General features: G+C 36.9%; 1 protein-coding gene across 3 annotated transcripts; it reads right to left on the bottom strand.

Moving 5' to 3' along the window:
- Positions 1-1,725: 1,725 nt before the first annotated feature.
- On the bottom strand, positions 1,726-9,665 carry pcgf5a (polycomb group ring finger 5a). 3 transcript variants are annotated; one of them, XM_057344604.1, is made up of 9 exons: positions 9,488-9,665; positions 8,166-8,420; positions 7,853-7,949; positions 7,711-7,766; positions 7,444-7,503; positions 7,146-7,291; positions 6,047-6,145; positions 5,206-5,301; positions 1,726-4,813 (listed from the first exon to the last, which is right to left on the bottom strand). In XM_057344604.1, exons 2-9 carry the CDS (start codon positions 8,275-8,277, stop codon positions 4,766-4,768), a joined length of 714 nt encoding a protein of 237 aa, XP_057200587.1. In that variant the 5' UTR covers positions 8,278-8,420; positions 9,488-9,665; the 3' UTR covers positions 1,726-4,765. The 3 variants fall into 3 exon arrangements, with proteins under 3 accessions (XP_057200587.1, XP_057200589.1, XP_057200588.1); XM_057344606.1 differs by having other exon boundaries at positions 5,212-5,301; XM_057344605.1 differs by having other exon boundaries at positions 8,166-8,391.
- Positions 9,666-10,116: the final 451 nt, after the last annotated feature.

Genomic DNA, 10,116 nt, shown 5'->3' with positions numbered 1-10,116 from the left:
CAAATGAATGTAGAAAGGACATTAAAAGATTTAATATGCAGTACTGCAGACTCTGGAAGGACCCTGAGTTGCAGACTGTTGAAGGACCCCGAGTTAACAAGATGTATCAATGGTAATTCCCCAAAATGTGTACTTTTCAGGTTTCACTATCATCTTGGGTGTGTTTGCCCTTTATATATAGATATATACAAGAAAACACACACATCAATGGCTCCATGTGACAAGACATCCATTTCATTTAGCAATTAACTTTAAACTTAACTCGCCATCATATGATGTCATTTTTAAAACGTGTGTTGTGATGTCATTCCCAAGGAGGAAACTGTGTATGGTGATGTCACTGCTAAATACCATCATATTGGTCTATGCTCTGTGCCTAAATATGGAAGTCCATTTGACCAACAACATTAACCTTACAACCTTACTGGAAGATAAGGTGAGAGACGTGGAGACAAAAGATTATTGACAGTAGCTTCTTGGGCAAGGCAGGTCCCTAACAGATCTTCCATGTTGACACGGTCTAAATGAATCACAAAGCTACCAGAATACACTCAGCGATCAGCCCGACTATCTGGCCAGTAATAGATCTATAAGAAAATAGTTGCATGAGTCATGAAGGAAGGGCTAGGACTTTGATTTGCATGAATGACGCAATTAGCATTTGGTAAATAAGAGGCTAATACACACAGTGAATGAATGATGCAACAAGAAGAAATAAAAGAAAACAAGATCAAAGACCAGTTTGTGTCCCACTGCCCTTCCTCTGCTATTCTGTTTCTGAACATTTTATGTTAAATAACTAATATGTCACACTGATAAAGCTAACCATGGCCATCTATTAAGAACGAAATGAAAATGTGGCTCTCACTTTCTCCGTTTATGAATTTGTGAACTTTTCAACTCATCCTGACTTAAATAGGAGCTGTGTCATGCCATGCTAAAAGAGAGAAAGAAACACCAGCCAGCTTTCTTTGTTTATTTACATATGTGTAAATGAACGTAAGTGTGCACAAATGGTTTTAGCAGCCAGTGAAGAGCAAATTTATATTTAGATTTGAATGACTTTTCCTCTAAATCATACTTTGTGAATGTCACAGAGTATTTTGGGGGAAGATATTAATGTCGCACTTTACAAAATCAAGGAACACTTCCCATGTAAACATTTAAACCACCATTAATAGTTTGTGGTGGATTAAGTGTTGCTGTTACCCTACATGAAGTATACTTAAATTACCTTAGTTTTCATAAGATGAACAGAAGGGCAAACAGACAGCTGAATAAGAGATGCACAGACTAACAGAGGAATGCATGTCACATTCCACTTCCTTCTGCGTATGTGCTGGAGAGACAAGTGAGTGAGAAAGTGTGTGTGTGAGAGAGAGAGAGAGGGGCAGAGAGCTGCATAGAAACTGTGCTAAAAGAAGGTACATTCCTATCTTTGTTTTTCATTGTCTATGGTGTAAGCTCTTATACACATCGATCACACGATGATATCACACTCATGGAATGATGATTTTGAACAATGCCTTTCAACACCTTTAGAATGGTTAAGTCTGCTATTCTTGGTTTTGCTGCATTCAGTCCATAAGGCCATAAAAACGTATGTATTATACCATTCAAAGTGTAGGGTAACTAACACTTAACACAATTAACTTAAACTACCTTGGTAAACGTTAAAAATATATACCTAAATGTTTGAAATAATTTATGTAGACAACACATTCATTTCTTTCATTAGAAATCTAAAATTTAATCTATCGTTTAAAGACATAGAAACCCACCAATAGTACAAGATTATATTTAAAACATTTACTTAATTTCCATAACATTACAGCTTTATTATTTATTGCGCCATCAAAATGTCCTTGTACCGGCATGATACAGAGTAATTAATCTTTGCAGCACCCCAAAAAAGGAGAAAATCCCATTATGTTTTTTAATATTTAATGTTTAGTAATTAAATAATAATAATAGGTCATGAATAGCATTAGGAAGCTTTTTCATGTACAATGAGACCATTTACAAGGGGAACACATAGCAGGCAACGAGAAGTATAAAAAACAAATAAATTACCCCAAGCAGCATCATCTATTAGGAAAAAGACAAGCATTGACATAAAATTTTATGATTATAGGTTCAAATATACATAAGTGCTTTAACATACAAAAATACATTGTATTCATAATCAGAGCTCAAAGACACTTTATAGTTGATTTGCATTTTTTTGTGGGGAGGAACTTGGATTTTGGAGAGCAGCCAGTGGCCTTTGTCCTAAACAACAACATGAAGAATTCCACTGCTGAACAGACAGAGTGCAAATGCAAGATTTTTAAGATCTATTGCAGTAGACCATGTTGGTAAAACTGATGCTGATCAGACATTAAGTGTTTAAGACATTAAGTTGTAAATGAGTCATCAGAAAGATCTGATATTTCCACTATTGTACTGTACATGTTTTTGAGAAATTGTCTGATTGCTGTATTTACTTGTACCTTTGAAAACTCATTGTTAATGACAGCCTTCCTACCAGAGAACATTGAACAAACCCTGGTTTCACCAGTTATCACCCCCTGAGATGACCGAAAGCAAAGGAATTGTTTTATCTACTCTTTCTATATGCACCATCAAATATGATTTTGTGGAGTATAATCGGGTTTAGCCAAGCTCAATGCCTTAAAATGGTAAAACACTCATGAAAAAAACATTCTGGAAATGTTACTAAATATGTTTGGCAACTTTCAGTTTGGTGTTAACCTGGTGTTATAAATATAGGCTTAAATGTAATATTTCAACTAAAGGCTACTGCACATACATTAACCACTGACATTATAATGTAAACAGACTTAAGAGTTAACCCTTTGCCTCCTATAACCTTTTAAACTATCAGAACTAAAGACATGAAACACCCAGTACTAAAATATTTAAAACAATATAATGATTGAATTACAAACATGACAATTACTTGATCAATTTACTGAAGTAGCAGTTTAAAAAATGTCAGATCAAAAATGGATATTCTGTCATCATTGTCATTTCAAACCTGACTTTTTTCTTCAGCAGAACACAAAATAAGATATTTTGAAGAATGTTGGTAACCGCCACTCATTCACTTGCATTGGTTTAATGCCCATACAATAGAAGTGCCTATACAATAGGGTGGCGGTGCTGTTCGGTTACCAATATTCTTCCAAATATCTTCTTTTGTGTTCTGCAGAAGAAAAAAAGGCATACATGTTTGAAATGACAAATGGGTGAGTAAATGATGACAGAATTCTCATTTTTGGTTTAACTATCCCTTTAATTCCCTTTCTATATCAAATCACTGGCCTATGCATAGCTGTTTTCTGAATCACATCCTTTCAGAAACAAGTCTGATTTCTATATATTTTAAGTAATTTTAAATATATAAATCAAATCTTTTTCAAATATGAAATAACTGTATATTCCCTCTGCATTGTTAATGAAAATATGTTTTTGTCTCAATAATTCTGATTCAAATATTTCAGCATCAACACATTAAACTACAGTCTTATTTTGCAAGAGCAAACCACTCAAAATACACTGGAAAAGAGACATTATTGACATTCAGTCATGGGTGCAGCGGTCAAAATGAATTAGTCTGTTGAGGTGATGAGGATTTCATTGGAATATCTTATTATGAGCATTTAAATATAGTTTCTAATTAAACAGGAAACAACAGAATGTTTACTGCTAACAGACTGTGAGCCAAAGCTGTTCTGCTCAAGATACAGCTGGTGCTCCTCAGTCATTTCCTGTTCATTGAAAAAATGACACTTCTCAGTAATTTGCTGTTTTAAGCATGTCTGGCATTAGTTATTGTAATGCCATTTCAAATGAGATAAAAATCTAGTTTGGGTAAATGTAAGATTTGGCGTTAGATTAGTGTGAGGGAGAAACGCTTACACAGAGTGCCTTTCAGTGCAGTTATTTTGGGACATCTATAGACCTCTCATTCAATTCCAACTGAATGAGATCCATCAATACTCCAGACCAAAGCCAAAAACACCATTGGAGAAAAATGAGAGCGTGTGAGGGAAGATGAAACAAGCCAGAGAAAACCAGAGTTAATGTGCATGTGAGAGCGAGAAAAAGAAAGGGACAGAGAGGGTAACACGAAAAAGTGTTACTGAATTTATAAAAACAATGAAGGTGGTAAGAACAAGGAGGAAAAAGACCTAACAGTAGAAAAGGAGAGAGAATGAAACCGAGATAGCATAGCAACAATACGGCGAGACATTTGGATTTGTCTCTAGTGCAAACTCTCAGACAAAACGTCTAATAAAACCATAATTTAAAATCAATTAAATCCTCTTATCTTCTTAAGTATAATTCCAACCTCATCCTAAAATTTCTCCTCTCTTATCCAGGTTGCTGTTTTTGGGATGTGTTTTAGCTTACTGTCTGTGCTAGATTGCTGTCACATAATCCCAACAGGCTGCCCTACGCTAAGGCGTCGTCATAGAGACAACATGCGGGGAAAGCTTTGGAGAAACGTCATTAGACTTGATGCTGTGCCAGTGGGCGGAGCCTCACCTGTCAGTCAGGGACACGAAGGAGGGAGGAAACACGGATAATGCTGAAGCAGTGCACAGGAAGAAGAGAGCAGTCCTGTCAGTCGTGGGGCTTTGTGTTGTTGTCTTTCTGAGGCACAATCATTCTGTTATTTTGCTTTTTGTTTAACTGTCTATCTCGTGACATCAGTCTGTACAGATTGGAGGAACTTCCAAAAAGCTTTAAGTGCTATTTAACCGAAGTCGATCCGTGGACGGTATTCGAGGACCATGGGATAAGCCTGGGAAAAACAAAACAAAACAAACTTCACATTTTCTTTTCATTTAAGTACAGTTTCAAATTCATCTATCTCGCCTTGCTGATGCTCTTACTTTGTCAGCGTAAGTCGAGGACACAAGCCCAAGGGCACCGATGTGTCCTCTGATTTTGTGTCATCGTCTAGTGTATGTGTAACTGGAGAAATATGACTCACAGAGCTGTCAGTAGCTGTGAGCATTTTTTTTTTGTGCTTCTGTCCCCCCCACAATCACCACCAACTTGACAACAGCTGTTCACACTTCTCATGAGCACACACACCCACATATTCAGGGTCAAACCACTTTCAATAATTTACTGCCAAAATTTTGGATTCTAAGGAAACGTTTTCAAAGTGAACTTAGTAAACCCACATACACTTACGCTTTCTCCCTGTAGTCTCCATCGAGTGCGGTAGATGAATTCCAGGGTGTGGTCTTTGCCCATGATCTCGCCATTACATAGAACGTCGAGCTGCAAGTACAGTTTAAATGTATGCACATTTATTGAAATGAGGTAAGATAAGGAAACTAAAAAACAGATAATAATAGATTAATTACTAATGCATGATCTTTTACAAACACATGAATACTTCATTTATGTATGTCTATGTAACCTATTTACAGCCTTGGAAAAAAATTAAGAAACCATTCCAAATTTTCCATTTAATCAGCATTTCTAGTTGTTTTGTGGCCATTCCAGTCCAGTGTCTATTGAATTTTAACTAAATTAAACCTCAGGAGTGACAAAGTCATCCAACAGCAATGTGAAAGACTGTGATAATAATCGAGGTCATCACATTAAAAAATATTTTTTGAACCTTTTCTAAACACATGTAGAAATATTTCTGTTTTTGTACTGCCTAAAAGTAAATATTAACTTGTTTTCTTTGCAGAATTTGAGGTCTGAAAAAACACAAAATCTTTTCTGTTATTTTGACCTGTTTCTCCAGTTTTCATTTTCTGCAAATAGATGCAAATAGAAACAATATTATTTGAAATTTGGGAGAAATATTGTGAGTAGTTTACAGAATGAAACAAAAATGACCATTTTATCTAAACACATACCTATAGAGTACATTTTAAAATCATGGTTTTTAAACGGTCTCTTAATTTTTCTGCGGCTGTATATCACTTTAAACACACATACACAAAACTGCAGTTAAACTGTATTGACTCTGGCTGACCAAGTTATAAAGTAAAATATACCAGTATTTTACCTCATAAGAGCTTGGCATCTTCAATTTTACACAGAGGAACTTCTTAATGGTTCCCACTGTAACACGAGTGGAGCAACGGATGAATTTCTTCATTAAACCCTGTTGCAAAGAGACAAGTTGTAAACACTCATACATGCATCCAAACATAAACAGGCCACGTGAAGCGGCCCCAAAGGACATTTCTGAACACTTTTGTCATACATTAAAATGCCTTTGTATTTAATGCCTGCATCAAATACAAAATATCAAAGAGGCATTTGCAAACAAATAACGCTGGTGTCTTTCTCAGAATGATCTTTACTTTTTTAACCATTTCTGCAATTATGTTTAATGCATAAAGTTAATTCCCTTCTAAAGACAGTTTTATCTTAACAACATAAACGTTACTGCGCATGCGCTGTTTTGTGACCCCAACTGAACTTCCTGTACACATTTACAAACAATAGAGTGCCTGTAGATTATTTCTGATTACAATCTAAAGAAACCGAGAAGAACTGTTACTTGGCTAAACTTGAATTTCAAAATATTTTGAATTTAGACTCCGATACCAAACTCAACCTCTAGATGTCAATGCACCATACGATTTGTTTAAATGCGACCGAACTACAGGACCCATTCAACAAATTATTAATTTAATAAAATGAACATACAACAAAATTGTTTATTTAATACAATTATTATACAGTAAAATAATAATGCAAATTAATATTAACATAAATTAAATTAAATATAAAGTTATATTATTAGACACTAGCCAAACACAAACCGGAAGTTAGCTAGGGGTCAGGCGCGCACACGTCCGATGAAATGGTCTATAGGTGTTCCGACAGGTGTCATGGCAAAACTAACCACAAATTTTGTTTATGGTATAAACTATGGACATGTTCCACAAAGTCTGATAGCAAGAAAGTGTCTAAACTAATTTTGCAAAATACTAAATGTAACATTTTTAAATGTGTTTGTTTGTATTGTACTTAATTACAATTAATGCCTCATAAATTATAGTTTGTTGTGTAATCAAAAGACATTTTTGCACACGGCTCAAGCGTTCAAGCACTTTTAGAGGGCTAATATATTTAACTACGCCGTCTCTATTCACCTTTACTATGCTTTCTCCAGACTGGCCATTGTTTCGTAGACAGTCCAGACAAATAGCGATCTGAGGATCACTTCTGTGGTAGTCTCCACCCTTTCCATCATCTTCCTCTTCATCGCTCAAGCAAGGTTTCTTAGCCCTTGGGCCATCTAGAAAGCACACAAAATCTAGATTTTTAAACTGTATTAATAATGATGATGTTTTATAATAGTAATGTTGTTTGTGACTTTGTCTGTAAGTATAGATCTTATGCGTATACAGTATATACATGCGTAATTGTGTGGTATTGTTTTAAATTTACCTTCTCCATTTGATTTGAGTTTATTTTTTCTCCAAAACTCACTTTCCTGTTGTTCTTCCTCTAGTAAATAATCACAATCGTTTAAAGACAGCACATTAAGAATCACTTTATGAATTTAGGAACTCAAAACACAACTGCAGTAAATGCATCTCTGAAGACAATCTGTGTTTTTTTCAGTCATTAATTACTAAATATCAATATCTTAATATGAACAACAGTGCTTTGTCTACTATAGCTTCTTAAGGTCTGTATGTGAGAATATCTTACTGTCTCTTAGTCCAGGCACCAGCTTGAAGATAATCTCTTCTAAGGTTTTATCTAGTCTGCAAAAAGAAAAGTCAGGAAACCATATAAAACACACAGGAAGTGTTTACCTAATCGGTGTGTAAGAAAGAGTGTGTATGGGTACCTCAGCATCTCTAAGGGGTTGGTTTCATGGACCTGTATTCCACACTCCGGGCATTCATTGCTCTCTTCAAAATGCTGAACAATACAACTCTTACAAACTGCATGAGGAGAAAGGAGTAAGAAAAGGAGAAAAGAAACAGATTTAATGTCAAAATAACCTGAAGATGTATTGGAAGTATATGACATTTACCACACAAACACTGACTCCTGTTCACCCTGACCTCTGAGCTATTACACTCACCGCTGTATTCACCAACAGCAGGAGGAGTTGGACAGGAGGAAAAGAGAAAGAGAGTGGGAAATGAATGACTTACAGGTGTGCAGGCATTCTGTGACAGCAGTGGGCTTGATCAAATATCCACGGCAAATTGAGCAGGTGATGTGCCGGTTGAAATCACGGACCAGGTGCTTTCGCTGGGTCGCCATCTCGACTCGAAGGTCACAGAGGTCGGGAGATCACAAGCTGGAGTCACGGCACTACCTGAGGCTGCCACTGCGATTTCATTCTTGCCTCCGTTTCAAGGCAGTTGGAACACAAATCTGAAAGCATGTTTGTTCAGACAGTGACCCTAGTTAAGAAAAAGATATCATTGATCTGTGTTTATTTGAGGTAACACTCAAACTCAAATTTTGCAGACTTTTACATCCCATTTTATGTCGACTTTGTACAAGCCAGGTGTGAAAGATGATTACACCACACATTCGGTTTTAAAAGCAGACATGAGCTGTACCCCTGAATCATTAGAGAAAGTGTATCAGAGTTCTTTTTCAGTCTGACAGCTTCTGGGAAAGTCCCTGACAGAAGATGGGAAAGCTAAGGGTGTGCCATTTCAACCTTTATTTGAAATGTTTTCTTTGGCTTGATTTTCAAGTTGTGTGGTCACAGAATAACCACTAGATACAGCCAGGATACTGAGGTCATCTTAGGTGCACAACAAGGTATTGACTATTTAACAGAATAATTTTGGTGCTTGCTTATTTACTCAAGCAACTCAGAAAACCAGATTATTGAATAATATTTTAGTGGGTCAGCGCTAAATCCTGTATGCAGGTATAAAGATAATCACAGGTGCTGCCATCTGCCTTTAAACTTAATTGCAAGCATACATGCACTGTTACAGTGTGACCGAAGCACATTTCTCATGGTGACGTAAGCTCCGCGATGATCTCTTATTTACGTAATGTATATATATACACACAACAGGAAAACATCAGCTCAGAAGCTGCTACGCGATTAACATCAGGTGATACAGAACATCCGTTACGAATGCGACAATAAACCGACGACCTATTCGCAAAAAGGTTTTCACAATCGCGCTGCGTATCACACGCGGTTACAGTCCCGTTATCTCATCAGCGCGAGCCGCGCGCACAGGCGTCAAACACTGCGTGACGTCATCTCCATGACAATTTCAACACATGGTAAGTTGAGCTCGTCTCGCGACGTCGTGTTCATATTCTGTATTTATGTATCTGTCCACTCCACTAGAGCTGTGTAACGGTCACATAGCCACTGCGATACCACATGACACAATTTATCCCCTCCCCAAACTTTACACACACACACTCCGGTGCCCCCCGACGCGATAACGTAGCGCAGATTTCCACGTTCCATGGCCATCCGAAATACACTTACCGCTATGAATTCCTTTGCGTCGCTCAGTGCTGGGTTGGTATTAGAGGCTGAAAAAGCGTTTTGTAATAAGCTAAAAGAGTCACATCGTTGCAGCCCGGCGTTGGATATAGCGTGTGCAGGCAGTGCGTGGCTGGTAAACTCGCGGCCGACACGGAACTGGCAGTAGCACGCGCAGAGAGGAGCGCTCGCGCATGGAAGGGGCGGGGGACGCGCGAGCCTGTTTACGCCGTGATGTAACAGTTAGATGCTAGCGAACAGTTTAGAAGAGTTTCTTAACACACTTGACATTATCAAGAAAAATTTAATAAATAGATAAAATCATGCTAGTTAGAGGCACAGTTTTTTTCTCTGATTATATTCTCACAAGAATAAATACAACAATTAGTTAAATTAAAATATTTATAAAAATGGCAACATTAAAAACATGACAATCTGCACCAACATTAATTAAACAACACCCTTAAAAAACAGTTAAACAAGTTTAAAAAAGTATATTAAAAGTTATAGTCCTAAAATACACTTCCAGACAAAACATTTGTGGATTACTCAAAAACCGTATACTTCTAGAAATACAGCCCCTTTGACAACTAGCCCCGTTCTCCTCTACTAAAGGTTATTTCATTCTGAAA

The sequence above is a fragment of the Triplophysa rosa genome, linkage group LG10 (assembly GCF_024868665.1).
Source record: "Triplophysa rosa linkage group LG10, Trosa_1v2, whole genome shotgun sequence".
NCBI lineage: Eukaryota > Metazoa > Chordata > Actinopteri > Cypriniformes > Nemacheilidae > Triplophysa > Triplophysa rosa.
This window is presented reverse-complemented; position numbering and strand designations above follow the sequence as displayed.

What these genes read in the sequence shown, in the direction of transcription:
- pcgf5a (XM_057344604.1), bottom strand. Translation starts at nt 8,277, where the DNA reads ATGGCGACCCAGCGAAAGCACCTGGTCCGTGATTTCAACCGGCACATC. An exon ending in ACTCAAATCAAATGGAGAAG is followed by an intron (nt 7,292 to 7,443) that starts GTAAATTTAAAA and finishes TGTGCTTTCTAG; the next exon opens with ATGGCCCAAGGGCTAAGAAA. An exon ending in CTGGAGAAAGCATAGTAAAG is followed by an intron (nt 6,146 to 7,145) that starts GTGAATAGAGAC and finishes TCTTTGCAACAG; the next exon opens with GGTTTAATGAAGAAATTCAT.